General features: G+C 34.3%; 1 protein-coding gene across 2 annotated transcripts; it reads right to left on the bottom strand.

The window, feature by feature from the left end:
• Positions 1–13,124: 13,124 nt before the first annotated feature.
• LOC127858276 (uncharacterized) lies at positions 13,125–16,672 on the bottom strand. 2 transcript variants are annotated; one of them, XM_052395268.1, is made up of 6 exons: positions 16,615–16,672; positions 16,090–16,139; positions 15,617–15,678; positions 15,231–15,284; positions 14,744–14,953; positions 13,125–14,551 (listed from the first exon to the last, which is right to left on the bottom strand). In XM_052395268.1, the coding sequence occupies exons 2-6, from the start codon at positions 16,095–16,097 to the stop codon at positions 14,325–14,327; spliced, it is 561 nt and encodes a 186-aa protein (XP_052251228.1). In that variant the 5' UTR covers positions 16,098–16,139; positions 16,615–16,672; the 3' UTR covers positions 13,125–14,324. The 2 variants fall into 2 exon arrangements, with proteins under 2 accessions (XP_052251228.1, XP_052251229.1); XM_052395269.1 differs by having other exon boundaries at positions 16,611–16,649.
• Between the last annotated feature and the right edge of the window lie 811 nt (positions 16,673–17,483).

Here is a 17,483-nt window from a genome sequence, read left to right as displayed (position 1 = left end):
CTGTCTGTCTGTCTGTCTGTCTGTCTGTCTGTCTGTCTGTCTGTCTGTCTGTCTGTCTGTCTGTCTGTCTGTCTGTCTGTCTGTCTGTCTGTCTGTCTGTCTGTCGTTGTATGTGTTATTTGTTTGTTTTATGTCTTTTCAAATGATCCATAGATTGTGGAAAATGTACCTGAACTCAGAATCGTCTATAATGTACCACTTCTTTAAAACATAAGCGATCAATATGTTTCGAGTATGGTCATCTTCCATTTAGAATATGACTATATTACAATGTAGATTGACCATATTGAATATTAACAATATCCCCATGATGGCTAACGTTATACTATCAAGCACTCGAAAAGTCGAGCGCGCTGTCTTCTGACAGCTCTTGTTGTATATACAATCTTACCCAAGCAATTTTCACAGCCCGATATAAACATTTAGGCATTTTAACCTGGAATATAAACGGACTATTGAAATATAAAAATGACGCTGAAGTCAAGCACTTTTTAAATAACTACGATATTTGAGGCTTATTAGAAACTTGGAGTAATCTTACTGGGGAATTTGATACTTTTCTAAACTCGTTGTCCACTTTGATTCTGTTCGATCCAAACCTGTAAATGCTATTCGAAATAGTGGTGGTGTGAGTGTTTTTGTTAGAGAACATTTAATCCAGTCAACTTTGGTGAGAAGAATTAATAATGATATTGTTGATGGTATTGTTTTATATATTAAGTCGAGTATTTTTCATGCCATACATAATAGTATTTTATATATAATATGTTTCCCCTGAAGGTTCTCCTATATATTTAAAAGAAAATGAAAGTAATGGTATTCTATTGCTTGAAAGCAATATTTCTCTTTTAAAATCTAGCTATCCTGAGTGTAACTTGTATTTGGCGGGAGACTTTAATGCAAGAACAAAAGATTGTCTAGATTATATCCCTTTTGATACATTAAAGCATATTTTTGATGTTGAGGTAGAGTATGACGAAGATTCTTTTAACATGCCTAGGGAAAATAAGGATAATATGTATTATAAAAATTTTGGAAAAACATTAGTTGACGTACGCATAATATTCACATTTTAAATGGCAGGTTGCATTCGGATAAATTTGGAAATTTTACATGCGTGGCCAATGGGGGCCACAGTGAAGTAGATTATCATATTGTTTCTACAGAATTATTTCCATTTGTTTCTAACTTTAATGTAGAACCATATGATATTTCTTATCATTTTCCTGTATACTGCCAATTACAGTTTAAAGGCTCCCTTAATCACGAAAAGCATGATGCCGATTCTTGACCAAACGATACTCAAAACTATGACACTTATAAATGGACTAAAAAACATTGTGATTCATTAAAAAAAATATTGACAGAAAACTTACAAAGATGCCGCGATTATATTTTAAATTGCATAAATGAAAATGTAAACGATGCTGTGCAAACGATTATATCTATTTACAAAACCGCCGCGGAGGATATGCACACAAGAAGGCGCAATTTTAATAAATACCAAAATAATCCGCTCTGAGGGGATAGCACGTGTAGTAAGGCCAAGCGAGAAAAATATTCGTTGCTCAGGCGTTTTCGTTGGTCGAATGAACCGGTCGATTTTGATTTGTACAAATATGCACGTCGGTCTTTTAAAAACTTATGTAATGCAAAAAAAAATTCTATACCAAAATAAAAAACGTAAAGTTTTAATTGACTCCCGTAAAGATCCGCAGTATTTTTGGTCGGTTATTAAAAAAAAGGTTTTCAGCAACAACTCATGCACCTATCAATCCAAATGAGTTGGTTAAATACTTAAAATCTTTGCTATTTAAAGAATCAGAAAACCCACTACTAAATTTTGATGTACATGCAAATGCGTATAATAATGACCAGGCCGATTATATATTAAATTCGCCAATTACGGACGATGAAATAAAAACAAGTATCAGTAAGCTTAAACGTGGAAAATCTCATGGTAAAGACGGGATCGGGGCGGAATTTTACATAAATACTAAACACGTTATAACTCCTATTTTAAATGTACTTTTCAATAAGATTTTATCTTCCAGCAGCTTTCCTGATGCTTGGAGTGAAAGTATTATCGTAACTTTATATAAATCGGGTTCGCGAAGTGATCCTCCAAATTATTGAGGTATATCTATAGTTGACGTTATGAACAAGATATTTTCAGGCATCATAAATAATAGATTAACCAGGTTTGCAAAAGAATTAGATTTAATTGATGAGGCGCAAGCTGGGTTTAGAGCAGGATATTCGGTTACCGATAATATGTTTATTTTACAGAGCTTGGTGCAAAAATATTTCTAAGCCTGGGGGGAGATTCTATGTGTTATATGTGGATTTTTTAAAAGGCGTGCGATTCCTTGGTGCATCATAAACTGTTCATATGCTTTATGCGTAAAGGAATCCAGGGCAACGTACTTAAAGTCTTGACCTCAATGTATTCTAAAGTTATGTACGTACGAGCCCCGGTGCTATTTCGAGCCCGTTTACTTGTAATATCGGCACTAGACAGGGCGACTTGTGCTCGCCGATTATTTTTATTTTATATATAAATGATCTGTGTTCATTTATTCGACAAAAGTGCGATACTGGAATATTTGTAACAAGCGATATCCCTGACATCTTTTGTATACTTTTTGCTGATGATATTGCAAATTGTGCAGATACTGATGTAAATCTTCAGTTGCAGATAAATGCTATTGCAGAATTTTGTACCTTAACAAGCATGAATTTAAGGGTATTTAGAAATGGGGGTTCATTACGTCACTATGAGAAATGGTATTTCAATAATTGTCCAATAAATAAAACGTCCGTCTATAAATATATGGGCATCCTATATACCCCAAAGTTATGCTGTTCGGCTGCAAAAACTAAATTAGCCGCTCAGGGGCGAAAAGCATTATTTGCCATTAAAGAATACCCAATTCCGTTCGGATATTTCTGCTGTACAGAGTTCTTTAAATTATTTGATTCCATGGTTACACCCATACTTACATTCCGATCAGATAGTGATTCAATAGAGCGTGCACAAATTGAAGCTTGCAAGTACTTTCTGGGCGTAAAAACTACGGTCAAGAACTGTGTAGCTTTAGGAGAATGTTGGTCATTTATCACTCAAAATGTATAAAATACTGGTGTAAACTTCTCCAGATGTCTGATAAAAGATATCCAAAAAACTGTTATAAAATGTTAAAGTCATTAGATGATATTGGAAGGCGAAATTGGGCTACGGATGTAAAGGAGCTTCTTTTTAAATATGGGTTCGGCTTTTTTTGGCTCTCACAGGATGTTGGTGATATTGATTTATTCATGCTCCGTTTTAAACAACGCCTGACTGATTGTGCAACTCAAACCTGGCACGAAAATATAAATGACTGTTCAAGATGCGATACTTACAGACAATTTAAAAGTTTATTAAACACGGAACGATATTTAGACATAACAATGCCATTTCATTGCAGACAAGCGTTCGCGAGATTTCGTTGTTCAAGCCATAGGTTTCAAATAGAGTTAGGTAGACAATTAGGAATACCAAGAAATCTTAGAATATGTGCACATTGTCAATAAGAAAATGAATCTGTAAAAACAGAGGATGAATATCATGTATTTTTTTAATGCTCCAAATATGCTGACATTAGGCAAACATATTTGAATAATTGGTATCATGGCAGGCAAACTGTTTCTAATTTCTTTGATCTGTTATGAAATGAAAATGAGTTTGTTATTCAAAAATAGCCTTTTATGTTTACCATTTAATACGTTCTTCATATGGAACGTAATACTTGTAGTTGAAGTATGTTTGTTCGTATTTGTTTTTTTGTTTTCTCCATTCAATGATATTGTATATATATATATATATATATATATATATATATATATATATATATATATATATATATATGTAGGGACAACTCTCTGTATTATCTGTATATATATATATATTGTAAACATGATGTATTATGGGCCGGAGGCCTTTGTTTTCAATAAACTTACTTACTTGTAGTGTAACCTCTAACCTAGTTTAACCGGGCTTTCGGTGTGGCTCGTTAAAAATTAAAATTTAAAGTTTTTTAAAGCATATTTTTAAATAAACTTTAGTGCAACTGGATGCAGAAGAACGTAGTTGAGCTTCTATAATCGGTAACTCAAGATAAAAAGTACACAAACAGTCAAATTTTGACAATTTGTGTAATTTTCAAATGTGATCAAGTTCACCAGACGCTTGGACTAGAAATTACACGTCTGAGTGAGACTGACACAGAATCAAGCGCCTTGTTGAAAACTGACTGTTGCTGTCACTTTCATCTTTTAACAATGTAGTAAAAGTAAGGTCACTTCCAACAGCCTTGCTGTTGGGCTAGCTCTTAAGCGACGTGATTAAAGTGTCTGACTACCACTCTGGAGGTGGTAGGTACAATCCCCGGCCTGAGCTCAGTATTTTCACAATAATGGAATATTCACCCAGTAGTACTTGGCTTCTGGACTGGCGAGAAATTCCTTCATCAGGCTCTTTTCCCTTTAACAGCCACTCGATAATAATGGTCAAATCTTTATCCTTGCTCTGCTCAACCTGTAGTTCTTCCAGGTTTTCTTCCAGGGTAAAACCCCAACACGTAGGTATTTCTGCAGTACTTTCTTGCATCGCCTTTACATCACACACTTTTACGCCCTGATTACTCACGTTGATGATATCAAAATGGGCATCACTCAATCCTAAATCCTCACAATGGACTAAAACATTGTCTTTTACTTGCGCACTGAAACTGGAACTTGTACTTGATACAGTTTCCACCAAAACCTTCTTAACCTGGTTATTTGCGAAATTTGACAAATTAACTGCATCCTCCACATTTTCAGTGAAACTACCCCATTGCTCATCCGCACGTTTGCAGTAATGACAAACCCCACATGGCAAGTGCTCTGGACTAATACCCGCTACGTAAAACGAACAGGGAACCAGATCATCAGGCCTTCGGGATAAACTGTCTGCATTACCGTGTTTCTTACCCGGCCGATGTTGAATAACCATATGGTATTGGGACAACTCTTCAATCCATCTAGCCAACTGTCCTTGAACTTCAGTAACCACGTCAGACTGGAATGATCTGTTCGCACTGTAAACATTTGCCCCAGCAAATAATACCGAAAATGACTGGTAAATCTTACAATGCTCAATAGTTCCTTTCTGGTTGTGCAATACTTTCGCTGTTCTGGGGTTAAAGACAGACTGCTATAAGCAATAACTCTTTCTTCCCCGTTTTGCAACTGGATAAGTTCAGCACCAATTGCCACGTCTGAAGCATCTGTATCCAAAATAAATGGATCTTTACTGTTTGGAAGGCTCAATACTGGCGGATGAGTAAGTGCCTTTTTTAATGCCTCAAAAGCCTCTTGTTCTTCCTCATACCACCGAAATTTATTATTTCCTGTTAAATTGTATAAAGGCTGAGCCAATTGTGCAAAGTCCTTAACAATTGAACGATGGTAATTAGCCAATCCAAGGAACCTTTCTACATCATTCGATGAAACTGGAACGGGCCACTCAGCAACTGTCTGTATATCTTTTGAAGTCATCTTCAGCTGGTTACTGGTAACTGTCCGGCCCAAAAACTCCACTTCCAGTTGAAAGAGAATACATTTCCGGGGCTTCAACTTTAAACCGTTTTGTCTGAACCGACGTAAAGTGTCTACCAAGTTTCTCAAATGACTATCGAAATCTTGACCTAGGACCAGAACATCATCTAGGAACGCAAGCACCGTCTTCCATGTAAGCCCACGCAACACCAGGTTGATAACCCGGGAAAATGTGGCGGGAGAATTGCTCATTCCAAAACCCATACGCGCATGTTCAAACAACCCATATTTGGTCACAAACGCAGTCTTTTTTCGATCTTCAGGATTGACCAGAACCTGCCAATAATCGGAATTTGCATCCAATTTTGAAAACCACAGGTTTCCCGCTAGGGTGTCTAGGCAATCATCAATCAACGGTAACGGAAATGTATCTTTTACGGTCACACCATTCAAGGTTCTGTAGTCGATACACCACCGGACCGAACCATCTCTTTTCAGTATGAGAACTGGCGATGACGCCCAATCAGAAACAGACTCTTGAGTAACGCCTGCATCTAGCATTTTTCTTAAATTCCCTTTTCCTCATTTACAAAACAAGCCGGTGTGCGTCTCATGCGCTGCTTAATTGGCTTTGCATCTCCGGTATCGATTTTGTGGTCGATTCCCGTAAAAGGTCCCAAATCGAAATCATTTTGTGCAAAGACATCTTGATATTCCGATAAGCATGCATACAATTTCTGGCTTTGTTCTTCATTGCGGCATGTAATGGATGACTCATAAAGGCCTTTAAGATGTTCTGGAAGGCTAGTTTTAGATTTCCCATCTGTTTCTGGTATTGGGAGCTGAGAACAAGATTTCTTCATCTCCCCTAACTGGTTCTCACTTACTGCGGAGACATTTAACCCTGAGTTACTATAAGAAACATCAGGTTCTTGTGACCCTTCAAGGTAACTAAATACCTCACAAGCCATTGTAATCAACGTGTTTTTCCTCAATGTTGCAAAAGTCTCTTTAACATTGATAAAACACACCAATGGATCCCTGTTGGCTGCCATAACTGTCCTTGGCATCAGAACTTTTAGTGTCCCCAACGATTCGACAACGTAGTCACTGGGCATGGGTGCATCTAACTTACAAGGCAAGCGTACCACTGAATAAGGTGGGACCACCACTTTCTTTTTCAACATCACTCTAGCCACCGTCGGCTTCCCTTCTTTAAAACTAGGGTTAACTGGTATTCTTTCCCCATCCAGTATCAACGTGTCTGATTGCATATCTAACAATACTCCAAGATGAAGCAAAATGTCGTGCCCTAAAAGCATTTCATCGACGATATGAGCCACATAAATCCTTTCTTTGAAGCAACGGCTGCCCAATTTCATACTTATAGATGCTGTTATGAACCCTTTAAGAGCAGTTTCTGCGTCAGCCATCTGCATTACTACATCTTGGACCTTTTTCGGAGCTTTCTTCAACTTATCATACATTCTTGAAGAAAGAATCGTAATTTCTGCCCACGAATAGAACTTTGCATTCAGTAATAAATCACCAACCGTGATTTGCACTACAGAAGAACCTGCCTGTACCCGGCATATCTTTATTGAGTCACTTGGCCCTCCGGAGCTTGTCCCCTGCTCAGTGGAATCCTTATCTTTACCGTCATCACTTTGACTCAAACTTGACTGTACTTCCTGTTGACTCTATGTTTCCTTCTGCATTTGCTCTTTCCTTGTAGGCGAGCCACAGGCCCACCTACAGGAATTCTTACTGAAACTGGCGGAGTATACTGTGAGCTATTCTGACTGCTCCCCTCTTCTACCTGTTTTGGTACTTCTAACATGTTTGGCGAGTCAAAGACCCTACCGCATGAATCTGTAACAGCTGATTGATTCACTTGTGGTCCGCAGTTAACTGGTCGTTTAGGAACATCAACGCTCTTTATACTTTGTTGTTGTTTTTTTGAGATCCATTATTGTGAACATACTGAGCTCAGGCCGGGGATTGAACCTACCAACTCCAGAGTGGTAGTCAGACACTTTAACCAGGTCGCTAAAGAGCTAGCACAACAGCAAGGCTGTTGGAAGTGACCTTACTTTTACTACACTCCTCCCCCTTTTAATGTTTCAAGGCCCAGACACGCCCGCTACAGCATGTCTTGCTACCGCATGGCCCACCCAGAAACCATTAAACAGCTCAGACCAGTTCCTGCATTCACAGTATCTCATCCTCATCGCCATTATTTTGAAAATACTGAGCTCAGGCCGGGGATTGAACCTACCACCTCCAGAGTGGTAGTCAGACATTTTAACCACGTCGCTAAAGAGCTAGCCCAACAGCAAGGCTGTTGCAAGTGACCTTACTTTTACTACAACAATACAACTAAGCGTCCTGTAATAGGTAGACCATGGACACATATTGGTTCCAGCGTCGCATTTTAACGCTAACAATTCTCGTACATATCTACAATGTCTCACAAAGGGAAACGTACTATTTGAATACAGTTCCAGTAGATGAAAAATATCAAGTATCATTCAACAGCCTGAACATTCACGTTAAGAGGAACAAAAATAATGCTTCTTTTGCAAATCACGATGAATCATTATTTCAATGTATTAGTCAACCTGGAAATTAAATATCTGAACAGTATATATATAAACTCAATAGAACAACTTTAGTTTTCAACTTGTTTGACAGTTATAACATTCTACTGTCACGCAGCACTTTCAACTGTGATAGATTTTGTGAACTATACTTTCACGTAAAATATTCTTCAAGACCGCCTAGTGCTATAAATGCTGGACAATTAACACGTTTTATTATTCTCCTGGCGGGGGATGTGGCCATGAACCCAGGTCCGGTGCAGAACTCTGGCATCAACAAATCTTCAAAAACAAGAACGCCAAAGAACCCGTGTCCAGTGTGCGAGAAAAGAGTGATACGAACCAGCAAAACCATGGACTGTTATGATTGTGAGAAAAGAACTCATATTAAGTGTGTAAACAAAAAACTGTTAAATGTAAAAGAACATAAACATTTTAAATTTTTGTGTAAGTTGTGTACTTTAAAATGTTTACCATTTTATCAAATTTTAGATGAGCCATTTTATGAAAATAAGATTTTAAGACCGATTTCAGTGAAGTAAATGATATTTCCAATTTGCATGACTTTAACTCAACTTATTATGATTGGTTTAAAATGCGAGGTATTCATTTTGTACATTTAAATGTGCGTTCATTATTACCTAAACTCTCCGACATTAATTTTTTTGTTAATAATACAAAAATCTCTATGCTTGCCATATCAGAAACATGACAGCTCAGTAACAAACTCTGAGGTTTCTGTGGATGGTTTCAATATTATACGAAGAGATAGAGATAGACATGGGGGTGAGGTTTGTATTTATAATAAGAGTGATTTGGCTTTCTCAGAAAGAACTGATTTACAAAATGATAGCCTTGGAGTTTGTTGGATAGAACTATATTTTCCTAAAACAAAACCAATATTAGTGGCAGCATGCTACAGACCTCCAAATCAAAATGATTTCTCGGATTTACTTGAAGAGGTTTTGTCTAAAATCAGGACAGACATAGAATGGTATTTGCTTGGAGACTTTAATATTTGTTTAAAACAGAAAAGATCTTTTTTATTTAATAAGTTTGAGGATATTTTACGCCTTTTTGACTTGAAACAAATTATTACAGAGCCCACTAGAATAACACCCGTGACATCCTCTATTATTGACCTGATTTTATGTAATCATCAAAATAAGATTTTTCAGTCTGGAACACTTTCCTTTGGGGTTAGTGATCATTTACCAATTTTCTTTACTCGTTTACCTGTTAAAGGTCAATTTAGTGTAAGTAAAAGAACCACAATTAGGTCTCTTAAAAATTACAGAAAAGAAAGTTTTTTGAAGTTATTACAGGAAACCACGTGGGATAGTATTTTTACTGCCAGTACTGTGGAGTCCTCCTGGGATAACTTAAGAAATATTTTCCACAAAGTTTTAGACTCAGTTGCTCCAATAAAAAGTGTAAGACTCAAACAAAGGACAGAACCATGGCTTACTTCTGATATTCTTTTATATTAATTAAAGAGCGTGATCGCCTTCTATATATGTTCAAAAAAGAAACATTTAAAAGATCTAGGCTATAGCTCCAAATCTCAGTCTTCTGCAAAAGTTGTTTTAAACATAGATGATAAAATCTGTTTTGATGACAAAAAGATTGCAAATTATTTTAATGACTTCTTTACCAATGTAGCATCAATGCTTGTTAGCAAACTACCGGCATTCCCAAATGTATTTAAAGCCCCATCTAGTATCTTTAAAGAATACTATAGTAACAAGGTTCCATCAGAGAAAAAATTCTATATTAAAACAGTCAGTGAAGAGTATGTTTATAAAGAACTATGTTCATTAAATCCTATGAAAAGTACTGGGTTAGACAACATTCCAGCACGGTTTATTAAGGATGGGGCAATTTTTCTATAAATACCTATTACCTTTATTATAAATAAATCAATAGTTGATAAAGAAGTTCCAACAGAGCTAAAAGCTGCTAGAGTAAAACCTCTTTTTAAGAAAAATATCCAGACTGATGTAGGTAACTATAGACCTGTCAGTATTTTATGTATTGTTAGTAAGGTACTAGAAAGGTGTGTATATAACCAACTTGAATCTTTTTTAGCGAAAAAAATATAATTTATCAGTTTCAATCAGGTTTTAGAACAAATTTTTCAACTGAATCATGTTTGGTACATTTAACAGATTTCGTCAAATCGCAAACTGCTTAAGGGTTATACACAGGCATGATTATGCTCGATTTACAAAAAGCATTCGACACAGTAGATCACACTATACTGTGTGAAAAACTTAAGATCATGGGGGTTCAATCTGTAGAATGGTTTCACTCATACTTAACTGGGAGAAATCAAACAATGCATGTAAATGATACTTTTTCAGACTCGGAAACAGTAACATGTGGTGTCCCTCAGGGTAGTATTTTAGGACCTCTTCTTTTTCTATGCTATGTAAATGATATGGAAATAAGTATAAGCAAAGATTGCAAACTACTTTTATATGCTGATAATAGCGCCATAATTTTCTCACATCAAGATCCAAATGTCATAAGTAAAAAATTAGGATGTGAATAAGCAAACTGCAATAACTGGCTAGTTGACAACAAGTTGTCTCTTCATATAGGTAAAACAGAATGTATACTTTTTGGAAGTAAGCGAAAAATTAAAAAGGTTGAAAATTTCTCAGTCATATGTAATAATCAAACTATAAAGTCTCAAAAATTGGTGAAATATTTAGGTAATGTTCTAGATAACACCCTGTCAGGTAATACATGTGCAAATGACATCATCAGTAAGGTAAACTCGAGACTTAAGTTCATGTATAGACACACCAGTGTTCTGGATTTTAACACTAGGAAAACCCTCTGTAATTCACTAATTCAATGCTTATTTGACTACGCTTGTTCGGCCTGGTATAATAACTTGGGGAAAACTCTTAAGTCTAAATTACAAATTACACAAAACAAGGTTGTGCGATTCATTTTAAATGTTCCACCAAGAACCACACTGACCTGCTCAGATTTTTACAAACTAGGAATATTAAAACTTAATGATAGAGTTAAACAACTGAGTCTAAATCATGTACATAAAAAAATTTATGATAAATGTCTAGTGTTTATGAAAGAAAACTTTATAAAGAAATCTGATGTTCATAGCTACTTCACACGAAAGAGCAAATGTAATTTCTATGTTCCTGTCACAAAATCAGCGATAGCTTCAACTTTTTATTATAATGGTGTTTTAACCTGGAATGCTCTTCCAGAATCTATTCAATGTATAAATAGTCACTTCAAATTCAAAAAAGAAGTCAAAAAACATTTTCTTAACAAGTACCTTTAGGTTTTGAGCATGGCAGACGGTGTTGTTTCTTTTAAGTATTTAGATATCCCATGTCTTTGTTAAGTAACGAGTTTATATAATCATGTGCTCGCTCAAATTGTTGAACGCATATATACATTTTGTAAATTTTAGATATGCTAACTAAAGTATAAAATAATTCAATAACCATTTAACATAATATGACTATAGCTAGCTGATATCTAGTTTATGTGCTGTATGAAGCAGTAATGTAAAGGACCCCTTTAGAAATAAGTCGCAAGAATTTCAAGGGCTTTCCTGGCAGTACATGTCCGTATATCAGACTAAAATAAACTATAAGTAAACAGTCTAATGTAAATGTACCTATAATTGTATACCACATGAAGTCAATTTAATCTGTGATATTTTTGTGTTCAATGTATGTGATTGTCTTAAGCTGAATTTGGGTTAAACTTCTTTGTCAAAATTGTAAATTTTATTAAGGTATGTAAATGTACCTCAAATTTTTACCTCATTGAGTCAATTTTAATTCTGTGATGCTAAATATATGTGTTTTTCTAATCTAATTTTGTTTTAAGCATCTAAGAAATTGTATTAAGGTATTGTAAATGTAACACACATGTATACCTTATGATTTCAATTCTATCTGTGATATTTTTAGTGCTCAGTATATGTGTTTGTTTTAAATTTATCTTGTTCTTATGCAAAATGTGATAAATTGTTTATGTTATTATTTGACATGTATATGCCGAATAAATCTATCTATCTATCTATGTACTACTAATTTTCATAATCAATGTGGACGATAAACCAAAACGTCCTTGTACACGTCCTGGCATTTAAACCTTTGTATGCACTTCACGTGATTTTACAAGATGCTATCATGTATGTCATGAGGTGATGTGAAGAAAAGATAATTTAAATAGTATCTGTAATACAGCTGTTGGTTTTCCATTTATAGTACATGGGATGATTAGATCAAATTGCCCTTTCCCTAACATGTTATATACAGACAAAGGGCAGGCTGCACAATATTTTCACAGTCAGCATTTTGTATATGTTTGCACGTTTATTTAACTTTTTTTTATTTGCATTATACACTTGACATAGTGATTCCACGAATAGTACCAACTAGAATTGTATTGAGATGAACGTTGAATGACGACTCTTTCCCACGGGATTCGTAGTTCACAATTTTGCTACAAGTAACTTGTCTGACCAGGACAGTTTAATTCCTCAACCATTCGCAAAATGGCATTGCTTTCTCATAAATGTTCACGGTTGTTTCAAATAAAATTGTATTTCAAGCTGTTTTACCATGAATTGTCAATCACCGAATTTTTGTGAAAGTCGTTCGCTCTTTTGACAAACTTAAAAATTATGCCATTTCCAAAAGAATAAGAAAAACGACACATGTTCCAATATAAATTTTGATTGGAAGACGACTTTGTTCGTGAATGATTATTTTCGCACGCTTTAGTTTGTTCAGGACAAACGATATAAACAACAAATTTTATATTTGTTGACATAATTAGTTAACATCACGTGACCAATGCAACTCTGAAATGCGTTCCAAATAACACATGTAATTATAGGTTTTAGAAAATACTTAGAGGAATAACGTCTTACTTGGTAGAACAATGTTTAACATATGTATATAACGTTTAATATTAGATGCAACCACACAAAGTATGTGAAGAACATGTTTTTACATTAACTGTGCTTATGAATATATATTTACATGAAATACCTGACAATATTTATTGCGATCCTTGGATCCCAAAAAACGCGATCATTAGTGTATTTACATATAAATAAATTAGTAGAAACCATATAATAAATGAACGTGATTTTGGTTAAGGCTTGTTTTCATGTTTACTCGTCGCCTGGAATCCAAGCTGCCCTTTTATTAGTTAAACAAACCCGGTGCACTGTTTTTCGGCACAACTAAACACAAAATATTATACATATAGCCGTATTGCGTAAAATAAAACGACTTACGCGACATTGTATGTATTCAAGTTTTAAACACGTCAACTGATCCTGAAAATGTGTACGTTTTTGCGATGGACAACGCCGATATAGTCCGCATTTTAAATATGTTAGTTGATATAACCCAACGAAAAACTTCAACCACTTCTTGCGTGCGGTGTCTATTGACACAACATGTACCAATAAACCTATTGCAAGGATACTACTTACATAGAATGTTTCCTTATTCAAACCACGCGTTATTAACTATAAACTTTTGACTCCCGGACGATCAGACGCTATGGTTAACTATCAATTACAAAATCGTCTAAAGATCTTTCAATCAATGAGCATGACACCAATTACAATTCATTTTATTGAAAAAAGAATACACAGCAGATGATTTTTAAATTTTCAGTTTTAATATACTTAACTGGTAAAAATTTTGAAATTATTCTTATTGTCTATTACATGCTTTATATTATATTCCTGGTAACAGTAACAGAAGAATCCACCAGCAATTAAGCGGTCCAAGGGTAGCCCCTGAATTGACCATAATTACTTCAATTATTGTCCAATCCAATTCAACACATTTCACAAAGAGCAGGGTAACTGCTGAACACAACTCGCAAATGTCAAAGTAAAATGTTCATCAAATGTATCTAAAACAATTTGGATAGTCATATATACAATAAATGCTGTAGAAATCAAAAACCACTTCATTCTATTGTGCTTCGTTTTTAGAGATTATGCAATCCAACTGGTCTAACGTTACTTAATTTCACATATTTTAGATTAAATAAAATTTAATAATGAAACATGTCGCCTGTTTAATTGTAGATGCTTTGAAATTCCGAGAGGAGTTATGACACTCAAGAATTAGCATGTTCCGAACTATCGCGATTCATGTCGTTTTTATGATTTGCGTAATCGATGTCGAACATACGGAAACAAAGTGAAAATATTGTTCCAATCCATACTAAACCGTCTATAACAGTCTGGGAGATGACGAAGTTTCCAAAGTGAACTTTCCAGTTCGGATCGGCTGAATTGCAGGTTGACTTCATTTCTGTATAGTATCCTGAACACCAAACAATTTCTGCAATAGATGTGTAGCATTTACAGGAAAATCAGTTTATTACTATTTACGTGTGCATTTGTTTTTCATATCTTCAATATCAAATATATCTTTATCTTTTGTTAAGCTTGTTCCATTTTTAATTTTCTGATAGATAAATGCTTTCTTTGATCAGATATATTTACAATCTGTAAAACAAACGTTTTAGCTTACCCAAAACAAGTAGCACAAACTCTGTCAGCGTAAATACATAGACATATATTTCGAAACAAGGGTTGATACTGGCACGTTCAACCATGTCAAAAAATCGGAAGATCACCAACGGTGCCCAAAGCATGATCAATTCTATAAAACCCTTCGTGACCAAAAGTATTGAGGCGTATTTTTCGATGGTGCATAATGTCGTGCTAACCTCCACCAAACCTAAAAAGAAATGCCTCGTTACTTTAGATTTAAGTGTTACATTTTATACACTATACCATATATTCGATTTAACAAACAACACATCATTTTACGGAACATAACTTCGAAAGGTTTCGTTCGCTATTTTTTAACCAAAAAAAATGTTAAATACAATAAACGTAGTCTTCAAAACATCAAAGAAATTTGATGTAAGGAGAACCCACGCAAAATATACATATTTCTGAATATTGAAGTTTTAATGAACATGTACATATAACATAACGGTGCACGGTCTTACCATATGTCAGTCGAGTAATTGCAAATGCAACACCAAAAGCTATTACCAGCTTATCTGGAAACAGAAAAGCATTACATTTTCTTAAATACAGTCTTAAACGTTGTTAACATTTATCTGGTTTGTTTATCGGTTAAATTATTTGTAACACCTGAATCAATTCAAACTTAAAATTGCGACATCACGCAAAGTTTTGAAATGTTTGTTTTAAAAGTTCTTTTTGTTCTTAAGAAAGTGCGCAAATAAGTGTCAAATATGACGGACAGATCGGTGCACGAATGATCATGGTTGATAATAGATGCAACTATTGTCATAATTGTCGATTAGAACGAACGTGCAGAAGCAGCATTTTAATTGTTTACAATACGTTTTGAACAAGTGCTACATACGAGAAAAGAAGTCCTCTAAGAAATAGTGGTACACGTTCCTGGGAGAATTGATCGACGGACATCTGGAAACGTTGAAATATTATCAACCAGAAACATAAATTACTACATTAAAATGCCAGTTATTTACGACACCGTGTAAAGAACAACAATTACTTGGCGGAATTTTGCACATAAGGAACGCTTTTTACTCTGAAATCATCGTCCATATGCTTAAATACCTCTCTTTGCTATTCCTTATTTAAACTCCCTCAAATTCAGACTTTGAAGTTATTAGAAAACAGTATTAATACACACAATTATTTCTTAAATGCTGTTCTCAAACATTAAAAACAATTTAAATATATAACATCATTCAAAACGGAATTTCTTTTTTGGTACATATCTACATCTCAATATAAAATTATGTTATGTTATGCACAAAGTTGAATTTGATGATCAATCAGAGTTGACAAAATATGTTTTGAAATACACACCCTGCCATGTTGTAGTGATTGCTTTTTCGAGTTTAAGCTATTATATTGTTCTGAAATAAGACACCAAACAATATGTTTATACATCGAACTTCAAATTCTTTGCATGTGAAGGTTTCTTTTGATAGACTTGTTCACATATATTTATGCATATCTTGAAGATTACCACTAACATGAAATTTAATGATGTATTCTAAATATTCAAAAATAAATTATAAAGAGCTAAGTGTAAATAAAAAATAGCATATTATTGATATTACAAAACAACGGAAGATACTAGTCACATTACAATTAAAAAATAAGTGGAAGAAGAATTATTGTTATTAAATTATAATAAGAATTATTATTATTATTATTATCAATTTTTATTATTATTATCATTATTATTATTATCATAATAATAATAATAATAATAATAATAATAATTATTATTATTAGTAGTATTATTATTATTATTATATTCATATCACAAAGAGCTTTATACTCAAAAATTGAAATAAAACAACATAAAATAAGTGAAATACCTACAATCTCATCTAACTGACTCTCATGTACTGAACATCCTAAATCTAATCACTGCAACTATCCGTGGTTAGACTTGATTGTGATAACCCAAAATCTTATCATAGCAGCTGCATACTTCTTGCAATTTAGGTTAAAGGGGCATTTTCACAGATTTTGGCATGTATTGAAGTGTCTCATTATATGCCTTATATTGATAAATGTTTACATTGAATCTAAAAAGATCTGTTACAAACAAGAATAAAATATAAGCAATCCTTGTAGTGTCGCATACTATAACGACAACAACATAACTCTCCAAATTATTCAATCGTTTCGCGTTGCAACGCTTTATAATTTTCAGGTTTTTAAATCGTCAAACGATGCATATAATCGATATTTGAGAGCATGGTAAATGTTCAGTAGTATTGTTCCTTCACAACATCATAACTACAATGAACATTTACGAATTTGAAAAATATCAACTTTGTCAATTAACCTAAAACGTGAAAAAGTTCCTTTAAATGAGCATAAATTTTACCGCAGTAGCCGGTAGATTATAACATGAACCCTGATATAACCAAAAAAACTGCATAATCCATATAAACTAGTAACAAAAAGATATATTATTCTACCATCCTCGCCCAAGTTCAGTATTAAATGCGGAAATGATTGTCACGTTGAATGTTTGATTTCATCATCGTTTCAAATCTTTGAATAACAAGATCAATATTAAAAAAGCAATTGTTAAAAGTCATAATCCCTTATCGATCCCTATCAATTTTGAGGTTACTGTCAACTCCAAGCGAAGCAAGCTTGCGAGCAAGCCAAGTTTTTTTTATTCGAAACGATATTACTATCTTTTTGAAGCTGTTGAGAAATGTACAAGGTGTGTA

The sequence above is a fragment of the Dreissena polymorpha genome, chromosome 14 (assembly GCF_020536995.1).
Source record: "Dreissena polymorpha isolate Duluth1 chromosome 14, UMN_Dpol_1.0, whole genome shotgun sequence".
Taxonomy (NCBI): domain Eukaryota; kingdom Metazoa; phylum Mollusca; class Bivalvia; order Myida; family Dreissenidae; genus Dreissena; species Dreissena polymorpha.
This window is presented reverse-complemented; position numbering and strand designations above follow the sequence as displayed.